The 25,372-nt window shown below is 43.4% G+C and overlaps 1 protein-coding gene across 3 annotated transcripts; it reads left to right on the top strand.

The window, feature by feature from the left end:
* Positions 1-14,349: 14,349 nt before the first annotated feature.
* Positions 14,350-24,165, top strand: LOC129857616 (mothers against decapentaplegic homolog 4-like). 3 transcript variants are annotated; one of them, XM_055926050.1, is made up of 11 exons: positions 14,350-15,550; positions 16,649-16,889; positions 20,520-20,694; positions 20,850-20,921; positions 21,411-21,587; positions 21,731-21,934; positions 22,036-22,137; positions 22,242-22,298; positions 22,446-22,629; positions 22,803-23,110; positions 23,217-24,165. In XM_055926050.1, the coding sequence occupies exons 2-11, from the start codon at positions 16,653-16,655 to the stop codon at positions 23,435-23,437; spliced, it is 1,737 nt and encodes a 578-aa protein (XP_055782025.1). In that variant the 5' UTR covers positions 14,350-15,550; positions 16,649-16,652; the 3' UTR covers positions 23,438-24,165. The 3 variants fall into 3 exon arrangements, with proteins under 3 accessions (XP_055782025.1, XP_055782024.1, XP_055782026.1); XM_055926049.1 differs by having other exon boundaries at positions 21,402-21,587; XM_055926051.1 differs by having other exon boundaries at positions 14,351-15,550; positions 20,850-20,873.
* Positions 24,166-25,372: the final 1,207 nt, after the last annotated feature.

Below are 25,372 nucleotides of genomic sequence, written 5' to 3'. Positions count from 1 at the left end.
CTGTGATCCTTGATTTATTTGGCGCGGGCTACGGCCAAACAGTAGCCTGTGTTGAGTTGGGTTAATAAACCGGGAATTCGTAAAGTCAATCCTGTCTGGACATTTGTTCGTTTATGATCTAGCCAGGTCATTACAGTTTTATTCTGTAAATGTATCTGAGACACTCCATTTATTAATTTCTGGATGTCCATCATCCATTTCTTATATGTTACGAATTACAATTCTTATGATATGCTACAAATTGCAATTTGTACAATATGTTACATATTTGCAAAATATACAATACTTTACGAATTTGCGAAACAAATTAGGAATTCCAATTTGTTCTGGCTAACGTTAGCTAGGTGGCTAACGCTAACGTTTGCTAGCTCTAGGGGTTAGGAGTTAGGTTAAAAGGTTAAGGCTAGTGTTTGAGTCAGCTGAAACGATTATGGGTTATCTAACATGCAAAGTAGCTAAAAAGTAGACAGTAGTTGCAAATTATCTCAAATTGTCCGTGATGAGATTCGAACAAATAACCTTTAGGTTGCTAGACTTTCTTGTTATATGCCCACCCCGACCAACCACCCTCCTTTTGTTTTTGCTTTAAGTAACTTTCTATCGTATGTAACCATAGGTATATCATACTAATTTGAGTGTCCCGGATTTACATTTACTATGTTACGTCTAGTCTATAAGACCAGTCTGGATAATGCGGGGGTTGTTGCTGATTTAAATATTTTAACGCATTCATAATGCTCCTGTGGTTCCATTTGCAAGGCATGGTCATAAATCCTGGTTGCTATCTGGAACAGTGAAATACTATTTTTCACTACACAAATCAGAGGTTAAACATAGACATAATAATTACACAGCGCTGAGGTAACAAGTAACAACCTTCAAATGCACGGACACACCTGTAGGGTTTGCCGGCAGAGTGTACTTGGCAGAGTTGTCTACTTGGCACCTTTTGAACAGAGTGCAGGCTGTATTTTGCAAACCAAGAACAAACCCATTGTATATTTAGAAACGGGCTGAAAATGTCAGCAGTCAGACACCTACCTAGATTTTTTTTAAGGAGAAAACACATCGCACTGAATGACGGTCTGCCTTGTCTAAAATGTTGGTAAGCCTCTGACTACCGACATTTCCCCCTGAATCCTTTTACTTAAAAAGATTGCAGTCGGATTACAGTATAACTGCAGTATGCTGCAAATACTGCATCCAAAATAACACTGTTTTTTTAACTGCAGTAATTTTGCAGTATAACTGTAGTTATTCTGCATTTACTAGGTCAAATACCACAGTCAAATGAAAAATCAAATCAAACGCTTTGTCAAATGCGCCGAATACAACAGATGTAGACAGTGAAATGCTTACTTATAAGCCCTTTACCAACAATGCTTTTAGAATTTAAGAAGAGAACCGTATTAAGTAAAAAAAAGATGTAAAAAATATTGAAAATAAAAGAAAAATAATTAAACAGCAGCAGTAAAATAACAATACAGTTGAAGTGGGAAGTTTACATACACCTTAGCCAAATACATTTAAACTCAGTTTCACAATTCCTGACATTTAATCCTAGTAAAAAATCCCTGTCTTAGGTCAGTTAGGATCATCACTTTATTTTAAGAATATGAAATGTCAGAATAATTAATAGTAGATTAATTTCAGCTTTTATTTCTTTCATCACATTCCCACTGGGTCAGAAGTTTACATACACTACCAAATACTTATTGAGTGTAACAGTTTAGCTTCTGTCCCTCTCCTTGCCCCTACCTGAGCTCGAACCAGGGACCCTCTGCACACATTGAGAACAGCCACCGTCGAAGCATCGTTACCCATCGCTCCACAAAAACCGCAGCCCTTGCAGAGCAAGGGAAACAACTACTTCAAGGTCTCAGAGCGAGTGACGTCACCGATTTAAATGCTATTAGCGCTCACCCCGCTAACTAGCTAGCCATTTCACATCGGTTACATTGCCTTCCACAATAAGTTGGGTGAATTTTGGCCCATTCCTCCTGACAGAGCTGGTGTAACTGAGTCAGGTTTGTAGGCCTCCTTGCTCGCCCACACTTTTTCAGTTCTGCCTACAAATTTTCTATAGGATTGATGTCAGGGCTTTGTGATGGCCACTCCAATACCTTGACTTTGCTGTACTTAAGCCATTTTGTCACAACTTTGGAAGTATGCTTGAGGTCATTGTCCATTTGGAAGACCCATTTGCAACCAAGCTTTAACTTCCTGACTGATGTCTTGAGATATATCCACAATTTCCCCCCCCTCATGATGTTATCTATTTTGTGAAGTGCACCAGACCCTCCTGCAGCAAAGCACCCCCACAACATGATGCTGCCACGCCCGTGCTTCACGTTTGGGGATGGTGTTCTTCGGCTTGCAAGCATCCCCCTTTTTCCTCCAAACATAACGATGGTCATTATGGCCAAACAGTACTATTTTTGTCAGACCAGAGGACATTTCTCCAAAAAGTACAATCTTTGTCCCCATGTGGAGTTGCAAACCGTAGTCTGGCTTTTTTATGGCGGTTTTGGAGCAGTGGCTTCTTCCTTGCTGAGCGGCCTTTCAGGATATGTCAATATAGGACTCGTTTTACTGTGGATATAGATAATTTTGTACCCGTTTCCTCCAGCATCTTTCACAAGGTCCTTTGCTGTTGTTCTGGGATTGATTTGCACTTTTCGCAGCAAAGTACATTCATCTCTAGGAGACAGAACGTGTCTCCTTCCTGAGCAGACCCTAAGAAAATGCAATCAGTTTCACGTTGATTCAATGTCATCACATACATTTCTGGGGGTTGAAATGGAGTGGAAACGTTGATTTAACCAGTTTGTGCCTAGTGGGATGGCACCTGTGCAAATTCTTGCCAATTCAATCAAAACTTGCCAGTGGCTGACTATGGTCCAGTCCTTTCTATGGATTTTGAGAGTAGACCACTGGAGAGTGGTGGTCTCTATGGATGTATAATGTTCTGAAACCACTTGTGTCTGCTGCATAGCATTAGTCAGACCAAGTAACGTTTGATGAGTGACTGCTGAGGTAGAGGAAATGGGCTTGTTACGGTATGGCGCCATCTAACGGTTAGATTAATTATGGTTTGGTGTTCAGAATTAAAGTTCAGAGCTCAACTTGTCAGTTAAAGCAGCCACACAATTACCACAACTGTCTGTCTGTGCACCTACTGCAGTTATTTTAAAAATCTGATATTGTTCAGAATAGACTTCGGTTTAAATACTATTACTTTGGCTATCAGTCCTAAAAATAGACCCCCTAGGGCAAGGCATCCTCATCATGAGCCTATAACACTGATTAATGTCCGCTACATCACCCCCCTTGTGGAACAGTCTCTCGTGGGGGAGGAGGTACGTTGGGTGCCATTGTAGCGGGACGGATCTAAACCCTGGTCTCCCATGGAAGAAACCAACATCTTGACCATTAGACCAAGAGGAGATTCCCTTTGGGCTGAGGGTGACACTGATTTTGAAGTCGCAGGCAGGGCTACCTCATAACGAGACCATGAGCCTGACTCATGTCCACTACATAGACATTTTGTACACATAATACATGTTGGTTGGTGTAATGCAATAAAGATTCAAACAAATTGGATTGTGACTCTGACCACGAAGGGTGTTGCCTGGGTCACACACATCAGCTGGGCCAAAACATGTAACCCCCTCAATATGGACACAAGGGCTTCTTTGTTGGATGTAGCCTAGGTCTCTAGTGATGTATTCAAAACAACTCAGAACTTGTCAATCTCTGACTTGACGTCAGTGCGTTCAAGACAACTGGGAACTCTGGAAAAAACGAGCTCAAACTGGGAAAAATTATTTTGAACGGTCATCCAACTCAGAATTCCAATTCAGAAACTCTGGCATCTTTCTCTGACCTAAAAATCACTGATGTCATGATTCAACCTCGTTTTCCTCCCCAGAGTTCCCAGTTTACCGATTTAACAGACACAATCACTGTCACCATGCAATCCTTAGGCTATACATTTCTGTGGAGATGTTTATGGTTAAAAGCAGGGCTTGAATTGAGGATATAGGCCTAACCCGTGTTATAGATATGGGCAAAAAGCATATGCTACCCCTTGTTTGATTAGCCTTAGAAAAACAACGGTCCAGATTATATAAAGCGATCTAGGCTATAACAATGATTAACTCCACGATTATTTCTGCATAGTCTACTAGTCTATCGAAGGTCTTGCTCAGCCTCAACATCACAGGAAAATGTGGTTGCTTTATTAAAAAGCTCCACAATTCAGAATATTAGCGGTAGGCTATGCCTACCACAAAATACCTAAAAGATAGAATTGGTATGAGTCTATCCATAGATCAAACAGATAAACACTTTTCTATTTCAGGAGAATCGCATTGAATCAGGCTATTAATTTCAGTGCAGTTGCATCCTTATGCATAACCTTAGCCTAAACAGAACCGAAAACACCCCAGCCTGTTTTGATCAAAGATCATAAAGCCTGAACATTTCAGCTGTTTGTCATTGATTGAGCACACAACTGCCTACAGATTTGATACACACGAAGACCTATATTTAATCTGGATTTGACAAACAATAGCCTGACTAGGATCCTGACTTTTCCCCACGTTATATTTGTTCCCAATTAGGCTAAATGTAGTTCTATTAGTAAGCTTTTAATGTTTTCCTATTCATTTGCATAGGCTAACCATTGCAATTAATGTTATTTACCATCTTCCACTTTTTATGAATAAACAGGCATTGGGTTAAAAAAATATAATTTCTATGCCCACCCACACACATTGTTACCTTACAGATCACAAAGTCAGCTAATTTCCACTACATTCATATACATTTGATTCGTACACTGGCTTATCTGTCTGGCGTGTTTTTATTTAAAACTGGCCTTTCCTTATCTACACTGAAATAATATTTCAGTAGTCCTCTATTAGGATTTATTTTTATTAATAGCTCATACTAATGAGCTATTCATTTAAAAAAATATATATAGTAGGTGCTAGGATACAACAATGAATAATGTTAAACTAACAAATACCATCAAGGGATATGTTACAATTTACAATAATATACACCTTGTGAAACAGCTGTGAAAACCAATCTGGCAATTTTTAAGATTTAAATATATAAACTTAGATTTGTTTTGGTACATGTGTCAATTGACTTTCACAGATGTTTTGTACACTCACATGGCCATCATAGACAAATACTGAATTCTGCCGTGTGGAATAGAGAGGAGGTTCTGCCTGTCACTTGTTCTTAACAGTCTTTGAAAGGGGACTCGAAGAGGGCGACTGCAAAGTCCAGGCGCTGCTGCCCTCTTTGTTCTGAGTGTTTGCATTGCTAGTGTTTTTAGCTAATCTGTGTATCTCACATTATGTGCCCAGTATGATAGTTTTCTTGCTCTTTCTTAGCAGATAATGACAACATGACAATAACCGTAGCTGTAGATGATGTAATGAAAAGTTGGGAGGGTTGTTGGTAATGGAGGACATCAGGTGGATCCATGTCTGAGTGTTAGGCAGAACCCCTAGGTCCTGGAAAACAGGACCAGACTAGAGGGAACAGGTTAGGAGACAGATGTACACAAGCAAACACACAGGTTAAATGATTATCAGGTATGTACAAATAGTTATTGAATGATTTAATTGAAATGTTTAATTAGACATGCAATAATGTTAATGGCAGACAGAAAAGAAAGGATATCTGTCTGTAATTGTTTATGTCAGTGGGTTTGATGAGGGAGGTAAGGGATGGTTCATGGAAAAAAATAAGAGAGATGAGTTGTGAGAAACTCCAGGATGGTGTCATGGCCACTAGAGTCAAACACCTTAACACTACCTACCTGGAAGTGGAGGTTACTTAACGTGACCCAGTTGTTAGCCTTGAGATTGACTATTTGGAGAAACCCCTGGGCCAGTGTTGGTACTGCTGACAGCATGGCGATGCCGCCACCACAAGGAGGCAAATGCAAATAGTTATCATCTGAGATTTTTATATTCACCTTAACGAATGGTGACCCCAGCTAGGAGCGAAAGAGAAGCAAGGTTTCCCAGTTCTCGCCTTTCTTTCGTCTTTCTTCCAAGCCAAGTCATTGAGAAATCCTACAAAAAGGAAAGCTTTATTTTTATACTGTAAACGCAGTAACGCAGATTTTGTCGTTCTTCACAAAGCTATTTTTTAAAATATTATTTTTATTTTTATTAGTAATAGTAATTACTATCTTGTCTCATCGCTACAACTCCCGTACGGGGCTCGGGAGAGATGGAGGTCGAAAGCCATGCGTCCTCTGAAGCACAACCCAACCAAGCTGCACTGCTTCTTAACACTGCGTGCCTCCAACCCGGAAGCCAGCTGCACCAATGTGTCGGAGGAAACACCGTGCACCTGGCCCCCTTGGTTAGCGCGCCCGGCCCGTCACAGGAGTCGCTGGAGCGTGATGAGACAAGGATTGTGCGACAGAGCCTGGGCGCGAACACAGAGACTCTGGTGGCGCAGCTAGCGCTGCGATGCAGTGTCCTAGACCGCTGCGCCACCCGGGAGGCCCCCTCTTCAGGAAGCATTTTTTATATCACAATAGTTATTTGTATCTAGTCTCTTAATAATTCAATAACGGAGCAAGTTACGTTAATTTTTGTTTGCATGCATGTGATCATGTCTTTTTGTCGGTCCTGTCGATGTTGAGTGATCACACGACTCAGCACACATAGAAGGTTACTTTGCCTGCTTGCAAATGTGTGCTAAAAGTGGGGATGTTTCAAAGTATTTTTGATTATCTTCCTAGCTACCAGGAAACGGAACGCGTCTTCTGCATTTAACCCAACCCCTCACTACCAATGGCAGACGGAAGGGTGGGTCGTGCGGCAAGTGCCGCTTCTCTTCCAGATGCTATTTTATCTAAAACATCAGGTGTACGCCGACCCCAGCTAAGTAACTCATGCAAAGATTTAAAGCGCTGTTATGCATTTTATCTCCAGTACATTGCCACGATTGTCAGTTATGTAGTTGCTTTACTGATTGTCTCAGTTTTATTTTTTATTTTATTTTTTATTTTACCGTTATTTTACCAGGTAAGTTGACTGAGAACACGTTCTCATTTGCAGCAACGACCTGGGGAATAGTTACAGGGGAGAAGAGGGGGATGAATGAGCCAATTGGAAGCTGGGGATTATTAGGTGACCATGATGGTTTGAGGGCCAGATTGGGAATTTAGCCAGGACACCGGGGTTAATACCCCTACTCTTACGATAAGTGCCATGGGATCTTTAATGACCTCAGAGAGTCAGGACACCCGCTTAACGTCCCATCCGAAAGACGGCACCCTACACAGGGCAGTGTCCCCAATCACTGCTCTGGGGCATTGGGATATTTTTTTTAGACCAGAGGAAAGAGTGCCTCCTACTGGCCCTCCAACACCACTTCCAGCAGCATCTGGTCTCCCATCCAGGGACTGACCAGGACCAACCCTGCTTAGCTTCAGAAGCAAGCCAGCAGTGGTATGCAGGGTGGTATGCTGCTGGCTCAGTGAGTCCTTGCTGTGATGACACAATCAATCTACTGCCGGAGAATGCCAACACCCCAGACAAACACATTGGTTTGCAGTTCCACGGGAGCGGACAGTACACAGCATACCATAATGTTCTGAATAATGGCCAAGTCTACCTGGGTCACTATTCGGCTGAACCGCTAAGGAGTAACAAACACAAGTCCAACATTTATTGGAAACTGCCAAACTACCTGTTCACTACCCTCCTGCTCTCCGGGGATGTGCAACTCAACCCTGGGCCTAACATCACCGAGCCAGCGATACTCACTGGAGTGGAAAGCAGTGGATGGCCTCGTCCACTGATTGTCGTCCCCTTGGAAGTGGATGAGTGCTATGGTTTCTCTTGAGTCACCCCGCTCCAGGATGGAATTTGACTTTCCAAGCATATCTAAGTCGAAGCATATCTAAGTCGCAATAAGAAAACCCTGACTCTGCTTCTGGCACGCAAGCTGTTTTAATTAGTTCCCCGCATCCAGTGCAAGCGGAAGGGATAGTCAATTGCACTACCGAACTGCTCCTAATCAAAACGATACAAAAAACGGCCTAAACCCAGCAATCAGAAAACGTTACTTTTTTCAATGTGTCAATCACTCTCGATTCATCTGGGACCCACGAGCTAAGGCCAAGGGACTACTAGGGGGGCACTTGAACATTCGCAGTGTCATTCCAAAAAGTGATTAAATTCAACATCTTTTCAGACTCCAACCTTGACTTCCTCTGCCTTTCAGAGACTTGGCTCCATAAAAACTCTCCATCTGCTGCTTTGATTATGCCTGGCTACAATGTTTTCAGGAGAGACAGGATTGAAGGAAGAGTAGGGGTTCTGATGATTTAAATTAAAGAACATATCCGATGTAAACAAATTGAGTGGTCATGTGATAAATAACTAGAATGTATTGACCTAATCATTACACTGTCTCCCAGAAATCTTTCCAGGAACAGGTTAGGCTACTCTTTACTGTTAGAAAGCCTGATCAGCTCAGAATACCTAGGAGTGAATTCAATTATTATGAAAACGCAATTAAGGAAATTAACTTGAATGATCTCTTGTCCTATACAGATGTGGAAGCTGGTAGAAAAACCTGACTATCCACAATCCAGACTACAATAAATGGCTTCCTAAAGACAATCAAATCCAAACCTGGCCAAAAGAGCACTCTTCCTTGGCTAAATGGAGAAATCTGGAAACTGATGAATGAGATCATGCTCTAAAAACAGCCCCAAAGTCTGAATTAGAGCATGACGGACATAGGTTTACCATGTTGAGAAATAAGGTGATGAAAGAAATCAGACAGGCCATGGCAAACTTTTTTAGCAACATAATTAGTGAAGCAAAGGGAAATTCTAAATTGATCTGGGATAATCTAAAAATGTTAACAGGGAAATACCATAGTAACACTGCAAAAAGTCTAGAAATCATGGTGAATTACAATCTAACACAGGATGCAGTCAAAATAGCAATAGCTTTCAATTCCTACTTTGTTTACTCTGTCAGGGTACTGACACAAAACCCCTCTACTGGTTTCTTGGGCTCAGTGCTAGTGAATGACACTCAAACTGTCTTCATCATAAGGGAGGTGAGAGGTGAACAAGGTGATTAACTCACTAAAGAACTCTAAAGCCAAAGATGTGTTTGGGCTGGACTCTACCTTTCTTAATAACTACCAAGACTCATTCATTGGCACCATTACTAAAGTTACCAACACATTTATTGGTCAGGGGGTGATTCCAAGGATCTGGAAGTCAGCCATAATAATGTCCATCTTTAAATCAGGTGACCCTGCTGACATGAGTAACTACAGGCTCATTAATATACTACCTGTGGTGTCGAAGGTTGCTGAAAAGTGTGTAGCAGAGCAACTGATAGCCCACCTCAACAACAGCCCCTTCACATTACACTCCATGCAGTTTGGCTTCAGAGCAAAATACTCCACAGAAACAGCCAACTGCTTTCTTCTGGAAAATGTGAAGTCCAAGCTGGACAGAGGGGGCGTTGTTGGAGCTGTATGTCTAGGCCTAAGGAAAGCTTTTGATTAGAGGTCGACCGATTATTGGAGGACCAAAAAAAGCAGATACCAATTAATATATACAGCGGGAAGAACAAGTATTTGATACACTGCCGATTTTGCAGGTTTTCCTACTTACAAAGCATGTAGAGGTCTGTAATTTTTTATCATAGGTACACTTCAACTGTGAGAGACGGAATCTAAAACAAAAATCCAGAAAATCACATTGTATGATTTTGAAGTAATTCATTTGCATTTTATTGCATGACATAAGTATTTGATCACCTACCAACCAGTAAGAATTCTAGCTCTCACAGACCTGTTAGTTTTTCTTTAAGAAGCCCTCCTGTTCTCCACTCATTACCTGTATTAACTGCACCTGTTTGAACTTGTTACCTGTATAAAAGACACCTGTCCACACACTCATTCAAACAGACTCCAACCTCTCCACAATGGTCAAGACCAGAGAGCTGTGTAAGGACATCAGGGATAAAATTGTAGACCTGCACAAGGCTGGGATGGGCTACAGGACAATAGGCAAGTAGCTTGGTGAGAAGGCAACAACTGTTGGCGCAATTATTAGAAAATGGAAGAAGTTCAAGATGACGGTCAATCACCCTCGGTCTGGGGCTCCATGCAAGATCTCACCTCGTGGGGCATCAATGATCATGAGGAAGGTGAGGGATCAGCCCAGAACTACACAGTCTCAAAGAAAACCATTAGTAACACACTACGCCGTCATGGATTAAAATCCTGCAGCGCACGCAAGGTCCCCCTGCTCAAGCCAGCGCATGTCCAGGCCCGTCTGAAGTTTGCCAATGACCATCTGGATGATCCAGAGGAGGAATGGGAAAAGGTTATGTGGTCTGATGAGACAAAAATAGAGCTTTTTGGTCTAAACTCCACTCGCCGTGTTTGGAGGAAGAAGAAGGATGAGTACAACCCCAAGAACACCATCCCAACCGTGAAGCATGGAGGTGGAAACATCATTCTTTGGGGATGCTTTTCTGCAAAGGGGACAGGACGACTGCACCGTATTGAGGGGAGGATGGATGGGGCCATGTATCGCATGACAACGACCCGAAACACAAAGCCAGGGGAACTAAGGAGTGGCTCCGTAAGAAGCAAGAAAAGTAAAAGTGCAATATTTGCGATGTAAAAAAAGCTAACGTTTAAGTTCCTTACTCAGAACATATGAAAGCTGTTGTTTCAATATTCACAGTTCTTCAATATTCCCAGTTAAGAAGTTTTAGGTTGTAGTTATTATAGGAATTATGACGCGTCAACTATTTCTCTCTATACCATTTATATTTCATATACATTTGACTATTGTATGTTCTTATAGGCACTATAGTATTTCCAGTCTAATCTCAGGAGTTGATAGGCTTGAAGTCATAAACAGCGCAATGCTTGAAGCATTGCGAAGAGCTGCTGGCTGACGCAGGAAAGTTGAATGAATGCTTACGAGTGTACTGCTGCCTACCACCGTTCAGTCAGACTGCGCTATCAAATCATAGACCTAATTATAATAACACACAGAAATACGAGCCTTAGGTCATTAATATGGTCAAATCCGTAAACTATCATTTAGAAAACAAAACGTTTATTCTTTCAGTGAAATACGGAACCATTACGTATTTTATCTAACGGGTGGCATCCATAAGTCTAAATATTGCTGTCACATTGCATAACCTTCAATGTTATGTCATAATTATGTAAAATTCTGGCAAATTAGTTCGCAACGAGCCAGGCGGCCCAAACTGTTGCATATACCCTGACTCTGCGTGCAATAAACGCAAGAGAAGTGACACAATTTGTCTAGTTAATATTGCCTGCTAACCTGAATTTATTTTAACTAAATATGCAGGTTTAAAAAATATATACTTCTGTGTATTGATTTTAAGAAAGGCATTGATGTTTATGGTTAGGTACATTCGTGCAACGATTGTGCTTTTTTCACCTTTGCGCTTTTGTTAAATCATTCCCCGTTTGGCGAAGTTGGCTATCTTTTTTAGGAAGAAATGGTCTTCACACAGTTCGCAACGAGCCAGGCGGCCCAAACAGCTGCATATACCCTGACTCTGTTGCACAGAACGCAAGAGAAGTGACACAATTTCCCTAGTTAAAAGAAATTCCTGTTAGCAGGCAAGATTAACTAATTATGTAGGTTTCAAAATACACTGCTCAAAAAAATAAAGGGAACACTTAAACAACACAATGTAACTCCAAGTCAATCACACTTCTGTGAAATCAAACTGTCCACTTAGGAAGCAACACTGATTGACAATAAATTTCACATGCTGTTGTGCAAATGGAATAGACAACAGGTGGAAATTATAGGCAATTAGCAAGACACCCCCAATAAAGGAGTGGTTCTGCAGGTGGTGACCACAGACCACTTCTCAGTTCCTATGCTTCCTGGCTGATGTTTTGGTCACTTTTCAATGCTGGCGGTGCTTTCACTCTAGTGGTAGCATGAGACGGAGTCTACAACCCACACAAGTGGCTCAGGTAGTGCAGCTCATCCAGGATGGCACATCAATGCGAGCTGTGGCAAGAAGGTTTGCTGTGTCTGTCAGCGTAGTGTCCAGAACATGGAGGCGCTACCAGGAGACAGGCCAGTACATCAGGAGACGTGGAGGAGGCCAACAACCCAGCAGCAGGACCGCTACCTCCACTTTTGAGCAGGAGGAGCACTGCCAGAGCCCTGCAAAGTGACCTCCAGCAGGCCACAAATGTGCATGTGTCTGCTCAAAAGGTCAGAAACAGACTCCATGAGGGTGGTATGAGGGCCCGACCTCCACAGGTGGGGGTTGTGCTTACAGCCCAACACCGTGCAGGACGTTTGGCATTTGCCAGAGAACACCAAGATTGGCAAATTCGCCACTGGCGCCCTGTGCTCTTCACAGATGAAAGCAGGTTCACACTGAGCACATGAGCACATGTGACAGACGTGACAGAGTCTGGAGACGCCGTGGAGAACGTTCTGCTGCCTGCAACATCCTCCAGCATGACCGGTTTGGCGATGGGTCAGTCATGGTGTGGGGTGGCATTTCTTTGTGGGGCCGCACAGCCCTCCATGTGCTCGCCAGAGGTAGCCTGACTGCCAATACGTACCGAGATGAGATCCTCAGACCCCTTGTGAGACCATATGCTGACACATGCACATTTGTGGCCTGCTGGAGGTCATTTTGCAGGGCTCTGGCAGTGCACCTCCTTGCACAAAGGCGGAGGTAGCGGTCCTGCTGCTGGGTTGTTGCCCTCCTACGGCCTCCTCCACGTCTCCTGATGTACTAGCCTGTCTCCTGGTAGCGCCTCCATGCTCTGGACACTACGCTGACAGACACAGCAAACCTTTTTGCCGCATTGATGTGCCATCCTGGATGAGCTGCACTACCTGAGCCACTTGTGTGGGTTGTAGACTCCGTCTCATGCTACCACTAGAGTGAAAGCACCGCCAGCATTCAAAAATGACCAAAACATCAGCCAGGAAGGATAGGAACTGAGAAGTGGTCTGTGGTCACCACCTGCAGAACCACTCCTTTATTGGGGGTGTCTTGCTAATTGCCTATAATTTCCACCTGTTGTCTATTCCATTTGCACAACAGCATGTGAAATTTATTGTCAATCAGTGTTGCTTCCTAAGTGGACAGTTTTATTTCACAGAAGTGTGATTGACTTGGAGTTACATTGTGTTGTTTAAGTGTTTCCTTTATTTTTTTGAGCAGTGTATGTCTGCTTCGCCGCCAAGCTCTCAAATATCGTGCCTGTCTCTCACTCTATGAACGGTCACAGCTATCTGGATTCCTTGTTACATCCATACCGTGAACCCTAAACTATAACCCTTAACTAACACTAAACGTAACTATTTTACATTTATACTTGATTGAGTTAGGGACATCAAGGAACCCGAATAGCACGGTCCGTGGGAAAGCCTATGAACTCCTCTATTCAACTGAAAGCCACGGACACAACTCTTATTGGTCGACTGATACTGGGAACAACACAGTCTGTGATTGGCTAACAACATTTAGATCTGTATACAGCGAGATAAGATAACATACCATTCCATGAGGTGTTGAGGGAAAGACAGATTACCTATAGATTGGACATAATCTTTTCTAGGCCATTAGTGATAACAGGAAACACACAAGCCATAGGCTACACTATAGTTCAAGGTGGCTAAATCAGAATGTCGGCTTGCATTTCTAACATTCACCTCTTTAAGGAATACCTAGGATAGGATAATCCTTCTGACCCCCCCCCCTTAAAAGATTTAGATGCACTATTGTAAAGTGGCTGTTCCACTGGATATCTTAAGGTGAATGCACCAATTTGTAAGTCGCTCTGGATAAGAGCGTCTGCTAAATGACTTATATCTAAATGATTTATGGTTGAGATTTAATTAATATAAATATAAACTATGCATCTTGTGGCTTTCATTATAATGTAAACGTTAGTAAGGCATTGGTCTCAGTCAGACGTTCAATGGCAGGCGACAGCCACATGGTGGTAAGGCTTAATTCTAGCACTTATCACCTCCCATAAAACCATTGCCAAGTAATCTACAAGCATAAGGCCACACATCATGGCACTCACACTACCTCACTCAGCTGTTTGTGCAGTCTGCCCCAAGCAGCTAAACAGGCTGTTAACAAAGTCAACTACTCTAGGCTTGAGTGTCTGCTGGTTTTCAGTCTTTCCATTACATACAAATGTGATTCAGACCTAAGAAACATACACATTTTTACATGGCAATTTGATCTGAAAACACACACGCGCGCGATGTCCGTGGTAGTGCCAGGACTAGCCACTAGAGAGCAGCAACAGACCATAAGATCCAGAGCCATTGATTTACAGAAAAACACCTACAGGTGATGGGTCCATACTTACGACATCTGTCTATACTATCTGACAGTTAACCTCCAGCGGAAATGGCCGTCAATGACAAGTCATTTGTAACCTGGAATCAGGTAGAGGATTCAGGACAACACCGCACGATTTGATGGACAGACAACACATTATTGAAATTCACAAGAGTACTGTTCCTTTACCGCCTCTGGTTAGCTAAGAAAACCATACGGGTGTGATGGGCATACAGGGTGGCAGGTAGCCTAGCGGTTAGAGGCGAGCCAGCAACTGGAAAAATGTGAAACCTTTATATGCGTGTCTTTTTGGAGGGGTTGGGTTTCAAGCGGAAGTCAAATTTAAGTTGCATAATTTACCGATAAAATGATGTTAATCTTGCGTTAATCTTGTGTTATTTTATGTAACTGCGATGAGTGTTGGCGGAGTGTACCATCGAGTCAATCAGTCGATACTTTAAAAATGTCCATTCGTTAATGCTTACCTTGTACGCATGTTTGTCCAGTGTAACTGAGTTTTTTTATTTTGGTGCTGCAATCTGTGGTTTTAGTTAAACACTTAATTTGTTCTGTGCTGCAATCCGTGTTGTTTGTTAAAAACTTCATTCTACATACACACGGTTGTTTAGCTATCGGGAAACGGCGTCCAGAGTTTGGTCACACAGGCACTCAGTTTTTTCTACACAGAGAGGAGATCCACTGGAGTTGTTGGGACGAGGGGGGAGCGAGAATGGGAGGGGGAATCTCACCGGCGCCACCTTAATAAAAAAAAGCAGCCGCACAGAACTGTCAATCAACAAGCAACCCAGACAGACATCAGCCCCCGGTGGCTGGCTGTGAGCTGTAAGAGAGCAGCGTCATAGTTGGCGGAGAGCCCCACCGTCTGGAATGAAACGGGCGTAGCGATTGGCTCGACTTTTTGCCCTAGACAACTCACTCTCTCTCCCCCTTTTGTAATTGCAAGCAAACTGGAGAAGAGCGGAGGGAGCAGCAGGATGAACGAAGGGAGCGAGAGAGGGCGATAGACTGACAATAGTCCAGACAGACAGCTCCACAGAGAGAGGGGTAAAGGGGGAAATACATTTGGAATACTGCTTCAGATCTCCCTCTACTTATTTGTCCAGTTCTCCTGTTGATTTGTAAGTAAACTACATTTTGGTATTGATTATTCCCATAGGCATTTTTTTAGCTGACCAAACCAGTCTGAGTCACATGGATTGTTGACATATAGCCTACAGTTAGGTCAACATAGTGAGACAGACAGACAGACAGAGCCCCCCCCCCCTCCCAATCCAACCACTCTCAAGTCAATGTGTCTATCTATCCTCTGTCAAAGTACTGTGTACACTGTAGCCTACACATAACGTTGCTTTTCTTGTACATGTGATTATATTTGTCCCCCAGTAGGCCTACATACTTTTGTAAACATGTAAACAAATGACTTTTGACCTCCTAAATGCTCTTATAATTTCTTGAGTGGAGCATGTATGTTTATTATAGTTTATTACAGCTGTATTATTGTTATCAAAGTGGATTGTAATATACCCTACTTTAGGAAATCACACATTCTGCATTATTGTTTTTTCTGACTAGTTGTGCAAAGCAAAACAAGCTCAACTTCATCACTAGTATGACACACATGGAAGGATGTTTGTAAACAACATAGGTCACCCTTAGTCACCTACATTTACATAATTTAGCAGACGCTCACTTACAGGAGCAATTAGGGTTAAGTGCCATGCTCAAGGGCACATCAGCAGATTTTTCCCCTGGTCGGCTTGTGGATTCAATCCAGTGACCGTTTGGTTACTAGCCCAAAGCTCTTAACTGCAAGGCTACCTGCCGCCCTACACTTCACATGCATCATAAGAATGTCAATTTTCTTTAGGTTAATGTAATGTATTTTCAGATAAGTAGTATATACCTATTTTAAGGATAAAGTAATTTTGGCCTACTCAATTCTGTGTTTACATGGCCTGCTTTGTATCTTCTGCTCTGTAAAAGCCCCATACATTGTGTGTTGTTAATACTGGTAAAGTTGTTATTGGATTGTTATAGGGACCTTGGTTGCTGATAGCCTATGACTTGAACTTTGACCTAAAGTACCATATCAGGTCCAGACTTCAGTATTGTGTCAGTGATCAAACAACAATCAAATCAATGAATAAATCAATTGTATTTGGTTGCTTCATCATAGTGGTCTCTCACCTCCTCCTCTCCATCCCCCCTCAACCAAGGGAGATGTCAGTGAACACCCCCAACAGCAACGATGCTTGCCTGAGCATCGTGCACAGCCTCATGTGCCACCGACAGGGCGGTGAGAACGAGGGCTTTGCCAAGCGTGCCATAGAGAGCCTGGTAAAGAAGCTGAAGGAGAAGAAGGATGAGCTGGACTCGCTCATCACTGCCATCACCACCAACGGTGTTCACCCCAGCAAGTGTGTCACCATCCAGAGGACGCTTGATGGACGCCTACAGGTAGTCTACTGTTATGTTGGGTTGAATGAGGCCTAGGCCGGTATGTTATCACTGACTATAGAGGGACTGTAGAGGGACTATAGAGAGACTGTTTATGAAATCGTGGATCTCATTAATAAATGATTCACTGATGAATTGTTATTGGTGGTATGGCACAAAGACTCTGTCAACTTAGTGACCAATAGCTGGTCGCTTTTGATGACTGACTAATACACCTTTCAGGTACTGCCAGCAACAAAGCCTATACTTTTATTTCAGCCAGTCATGATTGTGGTAATACACTACATGACCAAAAGTAGGTGTACATCTGGTTGTCGAACATCTCATTCCAAAATCATGGTCATCACATTAAAATGAGGTTGGTTCCCCCTTTGCTGCTATAACAGCCTCTACTATTCTGGGAAGGCTTTCCCACTGGAACATTGCTACGGGGACTTGCTTCCATTCAGCCACAAGAGCAATAGTGAGGTCAGGCACTGATGTTGGGTGATTAGGCCTGGCTCGCAGTCAGCGTTCCAATTCATCCCAAAGGTGTTCGATGGGGTTTATGGTCAGGGCTCTGTGCAGGCCATTGAAGTTCTTCCACACCGATCTCTGCAAATAATTTCTGTATGGACCTTGCTTTGTGCACGGGGGCATTGTCATGCTGAAACAGGAAAGGGCCTTCCTCAAACTGTTGCCACAAATTTGGAAGCACAGAACTGTCTAGAATGTCATTGTATGCTGTAGCATTAAGATGATCCTTCATTGGAACTAAGGGGCCTAGCCCGAACCATGAAAAACAGCGCCAGACCATTATTCCTCCTCCACCAAACTTGGTGAGCCCTGTTGCTCCTAGATGTTTTCACTTCACAATAACAGCACTTACAGTTGATCGGGGCAGCTCTAGCTGGGAAGACATTTGACGAACTGACCATGTTGAAAGTCACTGAGCTCTTCAGTAAGGCCATTCTACTGCCAATGTTTGTCTATGACTGTGGGATTTTATACACCTGTAAGCAACAGTGTGGCTGAAATAGCCAAACACTAATTTGAAGGGGTGTCCACATACTTTTGTATACATAGTGTATGTTTATGAGTCCCGCCAACCCCTCAGTAAACGTCCCTAATCATTTTACCGGTTTTGGAACACATAAAATCATGAACATTCTATTGTTGATCTCAGACATCAAACTTGTCCTTGTCATAAAGAAAAAGTATAAACAAAACGTCAGTCTGCATGCAGCAACGTTACCTGCTCTTATTCTTTGCTCCAAAAAACCTATTCGTTAAAAAATGAATTTAGAATATGTAAATCTAGCAAGCCAGGCAACTAAAAGCAACTTTCTGACTGTTTTGTTTTGTTGCTAGCTTGTTTCTTGTAACAACTTTTGAGGATTTTACATTTTGAGGTCGTCGTCTTCAAAGTTGTTTCTGCTGGTCGCAAAGTTATCATGACACAAGATGAATTAAATGTAAAACGCTTTGAAAATAAAAAGCTTGTTATACGCTCAGTGCTCCGTTGACATTTCACAGAGACACGCTTGTTTGTGCAAAAATACGATGTTTCTATGTCAAATGGTTTTGTCATATTTCAGTCTTCTATGATGTGTAATATTGTGACTCAAAATCAAAACTGAATACATTTCAACTCTAAATCTGACTTGGTACAGGTGTTGTACTTTTTTTTAAAGCCCATACCATGTGTGTGCAACCTGGTGTCAGAGGATTTCATATTATTCTGTACGTAAATCCGAAACACTCCATTTAGTATAATATGTAACGTTTTGTATGGTATGTGTTCATTTGTGGATGTCTGTCACCCATTCCGTATGATATGTTACGAATTACAATTCTTATATGTTACGAATTTGCAAAATGTACAATATGTTATGAATTTGCTTAACTTATATGTTTCGAATTCTAGCTACGTGGCTAACGTTAGCTAGCTGGTCTAACGTTAGCTTGGCTAGGGGTTAGGGTTAATGTTAGGGTTAAGTTTAGGGGAAGAGTTAGCTAAAAGGTTTAGGGTTAGGGGAATGGTTAGCTAATATGCTAAGTAGTTGCAAAGTAGCAAAAAAGTAGTAAGTAGTTGAAAAGTTGCTAATTAGCTAAGTTGTCCGTGATGAGATTCGAACTCAACAAGTGAATCCTTCAACACATGGGTTACTGACACACTTCAGGGAGGAGAAACAGGAGAAAAAAGTAAAGGGGTTTAGGTCTCCCTATAGGCTAACTTCTAGAGAATGAACGTAGTATCGAATACTTAGAAGTGTAACCCACGAGTTGCTTACAGAGAGAGCAAGGGAATGAGAGAGAAGGAGACAGAGGGAGTTCCCCTCCCCCAGCTCTTGTGAGGGAGAGAGAGAGAGGGAGGGAGTACTGGAGGGGTAGCTCGGGTTGTTTTGTCTGAGACACAGGAAAGGGGCAGGGTTAAGTTAAGCCTGTCTGTCTCTGGTGTGTGTGTGCGTACGTGCGTGTGTGTTTGTGTCTGGAGTTTTTCCAGTGTTAAAGTTTGTGGAAGTATATTTGTAATCTCAGACATACCACAGTATTTTCTGTGTGTGTGTGTGTGTGTGTGTGAGAGAGAGAAAAGTGTTTATTATTGAATGTAAGTTATGACTTACATCAACAGTTTCTACATTTGAGATTGCCTGTGGATATGCAGAGGTTAGTGACACGTATTAATGTGATGTGTGAGAACTTTATATAAGAATGTACTGCATTATTCTCTGTTCAGGACTGTAGGCTGTGTGTGTGTATTTGTCAGTATGTTGGCTGTAATTGGGCTGGCACTCTGCCAGCTCTGACTCTTTGTCTGAGGAAGGTCACTTTGGTTTTCAGGAAGAAAGAATAATAAAAAAGAAAATGTAAAAGTGTACAGAATCCATTCTGGCTTTCTCTTGCTGTTAGTGCAGAAAGGGTATGTTGATCCCAAAATACTGAGCTCTGACACACACACACACACACACACACACACACACACACACACACACACACACACACACACACACACACACAGAAAAGGTGAGACAATGTCATTCCTCTCCAGCTCAGCTTGTTGAGTTAACCCTACACCAGGTCTCTCTTTTGTCACACTCACACTCTTCCTCAATAGCAAATACTCAGACCAACTCTGACACACTTGAGTACATGCAGCACAATACAAGGACAGAGTAACATTGGTTCCTCAAGAACATGTGAATAAGCCTGAACCACCATTGATGACTCAGATAGTCACTATTTGTGCTATTCAGCTCTGTCTGAGATGTTTTAATGGCTCCAAGGCTATTCCTCCCCACCCAGAGTGTGTGCCTGGAGAGAGTGTGTTTAACATTGATGTACATTTCCATTCATGACCCGTTTCCTCGACCACTCCCTGTCTACCAGCTCCCTCTTGCTCTCCTCCTTCTCATCCTCCCTCTCCCATCTTTTCTCTCCGTTTCTTTCCCCTTTTCCCTGCACTTAGATTCCCCACAGTTCCACTCCCTCCATGCTCAAATTCCAACCCCATCATGGCCTCCATACTGTCTCCCATTCCCTTCCTGAGACTCACCGTCCTACTGTAAATAATCACCCTAAAAGCCCCGGATGGATGTTGGAAAGGAATACCTCCATGCCTTCTCCATTCTCTCTCCTCTGTCCCTCCAGGTAGCTGGAAGGAAAGGGTTCCCCCATGTGATCTATGCTAGGCTCTGGCGCTGGCCAGACCTCCACAAGAATGAACTGAAGCACGTCAAGTTCTGCCAGTTCGCCTTTGACCTGAAGTATGACAACGTGTGTGTCAACCCCTACCACTACGAGCGAGTGGTATCGCCAGGCATCGGTGCGTCTGTTCACAATTTCACTTCCTCTAATGAAACAGAAGCACAAATGGGGAAGGAGAATATGAAGTTGTTAACAGGCTCTTTGGGTCACAGGCTTTTTCAGAACTACCATGCTGTTTCTAACTTTGTTTCCCTTTCTGTCCCTCTCCTCAAGTTGGTCTCAGCATTCAAAATGCAGGTGAGGAGGAAAACACTATTTTCAGCATCATCAAACATCATCAAAATGGTAATAAGCAATAGCGAGTCATTCTAACCAATCTGTTTTTATCGCATTTCCCAAAGTGCACAGGCAATACTACTGTTTTGATACAGATATACTGTAGATGTGCTCTTGGCAATCTGATGAAAATTTGGAATGCAGAGCTTCCAAACCAGCCAGATTCATACCTGTCTGAGCTAGTCTACACTACAAGAAGGACACCTCAAGCAAGAAGGTGTCACAGGCTGCATGACAGGGAAAAAATCACTCCCACTTGGAGGCAACAATAAATGCCATCCATCAATTTGATCTAAATTACAGTAAATTCCGGAATTTATTCAAAATGTGTCTATTCATGAATCGAAAATATAATAATATGATATGACTCATGCCTGATTTCTGCCCGCCTGCCTGTCTCTCTCTCTGTTTCTCTCCCTCCCTCTCTCTCCCTCCCTCTCTCTCCCTCCCACTCTCTGTCTCTCTCTCTCCCCCTCCCTTCATTACAAGGTCCTCCAGGTCGGCTGATCAAAGAGGAGTACATCCATGACTGTTTTGAGATGGACCTCCCCTCCAGGATGCCCCCCCAGCCCGAGCGCTACAACCAGCCCCTCCCCCCTCTGCAGATGCCCCCCGAGCCGCCCCGTGCCCCATCCTCCGTCAACCTCTACCTCAGCATGCCCCTCTCTCCGCCAGGTGAGATCGACTAAAACTGAGCCTGGTAATAAGAAGTACTACCGTACAAGCAATTCAGCTGAGAAGAACCAGACTCTTTTGCTTTCACGTCTAACTCTATCCCTTACAATTTCCATCCTTTATTCCACATCTCCCTCCTCCAGTGAGCAGCTCCATGATGGGGCCCATGTCTGGGGGCCACGGCGAGGGCCTGCTCCAGATCGCCTCTCCCCAGAGCCAGGGCATGCCCCAGACGCCGCCCCCTACCACCCCCACACACGGACCACCCCCCCAGCCCCCTACCCCTCACAGCCAGAGTGACTACAGCAGCAGCTCCAAACACACACAGACACAGAGCTCTTATCACAGTGAGTTACTAACGAACCAGGTTGGCAGTGTCACAGAGATGGTGTCAATTCCATGGTGTCAGTTTCAACTCTGTTTGTTCTCTTCCTTCACAATCTTCCAGCGACCTGGACAGGCACCAGCACGGCCTCCTATACCCCTGTAGGATCCCAGCAGAATGGGCGTGGCCACCAGCAACCACCACTACACCACCCCAACCACTTCTGTATGTCAATCACCTGTCAATCAATCTTTCTGTCAGAAATGCAGGACTGTTACTATTGGTATATGGTAGCGTTGTCATATTTGCTAATTAATTTCTCTTAAAAGGGTCTCAGCAACATCACAGCGCACCCGCCTTTCCTCAGCCAGTCTCCAACCATCCAGGTACACACACAGCGTACACCCACTCACACACACACATGATGTTAGGCATCTCATCCCATCCACCACCAATGTACAGTACCCACATGAGGGACACATGGCAGCCATTTTGCAGTGTTTCATATTATATTTAATGTTGTGTGTTGCCAGGTCCAGAGTTCTGGTGCTCCATCTCCTACTTTGAGATGGACATCCAGGTTGGAGAGATGTTCAAGGTCCTGGCTAACTGCCCCGTGGTGACAGTGGACGGATACGTGGACCCCTCGGGGGGCGACCGCTTCTGTCTGGGCCAGCTCAGCAATGTGCACCGCACCGACGCCAGCGAGAGAGCCAGGTCTATCAGCTTGCCCCTAATATACCCACCTAACCGCTAGCTATTGGAGAACTTTGTTGGGTTGCAGAATACACAGGGCAAATATGTTTTTGTCGCCTGTATAGAAGTAAATACAATCTCCAGTGTCTGTGATTTTCTCTTCACAAATGTGAACTCCTATCTTCATTTCCAAGGTTGCACATTGGGAAGGGGGTGCAGTTTGAGTGTCGTGGTGAGGGGGATGTGTGGATGCGTTGCCTTAGCGACCATGCAGTGTTCGTCCAGAGCTACTACCTGGACCGGGAGGCAGGGCGAGCCCCGGGAGACGCAGTTCACAAGATCTACCCTGGGGCCTACATGAAGGTGTTTGACCTACGTCAGTGCCACAGGCAGATGCAGCAGCAGGCAGCCACGGCCCAGGCAGCAGCAGCAGCACAGGCTGCAGCAGTGGCAGGCAACATCCCAGGACCTGGCAGTGTGGGGGGAATCGCCCCGGCAGTCAGTGAGTGCTTCTGTCCTTCTCTCTCACTCTCGCTCTCTCTTTCTTTCTCTCTCTCTCTCTCTCTCTCTCTCTCTCTGAATCACTCAGTAAATCTCTCTTCTCCCAGGTCTGTCGGCGGCAGCTGGGATAGGTGTGGACGACCTGCGGCGGCTGTGTATCCTGCGGCTCAGCTTTGTGAAGGGCTGGGGGCCCGACTACCCCCGGCAGAGCATCAAGCACACCCCCTGCTGGGTGGAGGTCCACCTGCACCGCGCCCTGCAGCTGCTGGATGAGGTGCTGCACACCATGCCTCTGGCTGACCTAGGAGGACACGGACATGTCAACTAAGCAGTGTGGGTGTGTGTGACAGATAGGTGGCGGTGTCTCAGTTGCTTGGTTTGGATGATAACTGCCCTTCATGAACACTACAGTACGTTTTGGATTGGATACCTTTTTCCCCACCACCTGAAACAAAGACTGTAGGCTTTAGTAGAAACTTGTATCGACCTTCTATCGAAAAGGTATTTTTATGCTTTTATATATTTTCCTGTTTGAATCGCCTGATTTTCCTGAAGCAGTTTAGACTGCAAAATGAACTTGCTCAACAGACAATCTTTTCACAGAGACTGGAACTTGCACTAAAGGCATCAATGTTTTCTAGTAGTGGTAGAGACTGTAAGGGATGGACTGTGTCACAACAATGGAAACTGGCCTTGTACCGCCAATGACCTGGTAATCTGCCTGGATAAAACACTTTGGGAATTGTTCAGAAAGTCAGAATGATAGCACATGTGCTGCAGTGGATTCTCACTTAAGCAGTGTTAGAATGATGCCTTGATTATAGGGCAGCAGACTCAGACAGGTCCTTTAACTGCCTTCAGTAGGGTCTGTTTGTTCTTCAGGGAGAAATTTAAATAATAGTCACCACAATCTCCATCAATCTTTTCTCTTATCAGTCTTTTTCATCAACCTGCATCATGTGACTCAGTTATATTTATACTGAACAAAAATATAAACGCAACATGTATAGTGTCGGTCTCGTGTTTCATGAGCTGAAATAAAAGATCCCAGAAATGTTCCATAAGCACAAAAAGTTCATTTTTCTCAAATGTTGTGTACACATTTGTTTACATTCCTGATAATGGGCATTTTAGCCTTTGTCAAGATAATCCAACCACCTAAGAGGTGTGGCATATCAAGAAGCTGATTGAACAGCATGATCATTACACAGGTGCATCTTGTGCTGGGGACAATGAAAGGACACTCTAAAATGTGCAGTTTAGTCACACAACACAATGCCACAGATGTCTCAAGTTTTGAGGGAGCATACAAATGTCCCAACTGCAGGAATGTCCACCAAAGCTGTTGCCAGAGAATTCAATGTTAATTTCTCTACCATAAACTAGAATTTGGCAGTACGTCCAACCAGCCTCACAACCGCAGACCACATGTAACCACGCCAGCCCAGGACCTCCACATCCGGCTTCTTCACCTGTGGCCTATGTCCTCCCAGGCCCAACCATGGCTGCGCCTCTGCCCAGTCATGTGAAATCGATAGATTAGGGCCTAATGAATTTATTTAAATTGACTGATTTCCTTATATGAACTGTAGCTCAGCAAAATATTTTAAATTGTTGCATTTATATTTGTGTTCAGTATAGCTACCAAAAACAGGAAATGGAATATCAAGAATCTCATTGATTATATTTATTGATGGAAGTTTCTACACAGGATTTGTAACGTTTTGTTCATTCAGATAAACAGACCAAAGTTGTCAGAACGATTTTTCACTGCTATTTTATGGCCAAAAAACCTTTGCTGAATGTGCCTTTCTTCGTTTTGTTTCCTGCCATTGTTCAACCAAAGCATGTATTTGTGTTGATGTATGCCAAGATATGCCTTTAACTAAAGTACCGCTAGGCCTAATTAAAGACAAGGTCATTAATTCATTCATTTGGTGCCTTCATTTTGAACTACTGACAAAATATTTACAAACCCCACAGAAAAAAATGGCCTTCATTTGTTGATTTCTTAGTACATTCCTGCTTCAATGCATCTCTTGTCAGCCAAAGTGATGTATTTACTGCAACTAAAGATTGTGTGTTAGTGAAGTGAGAACACAAATAGCCTCATTCTGTACATGTCGTACATTATGACTTCATTGGCTGTATTACATTTGTCCAGTAGGACACCTAGTGAACTTTCTGGGTACTACGTGCATTTGCAGTCCTTCCATGTTGATGTAGGGCCTGTGACTGGTTTACTTCACCAAATGATATATCC

This window comes from Salvelinus fontinalis, chromosome 6, assembly GCF_029448725.1.
Source record: "Salvelinus fontinalis isolate EN_2023a chromosome 6, ASM2944872v1, whole genome shotgun sequence".
Taxonomy (NCBI): Eukaryota; Metazoa; Chordata; class Actinopteri; order Salmoniformes; family Salmonidae; genus Salvelinus; species Salvelinus fontinalis.
This window is presented reverse-complemented; position numbering and strand designations above follow the sequence as displayed.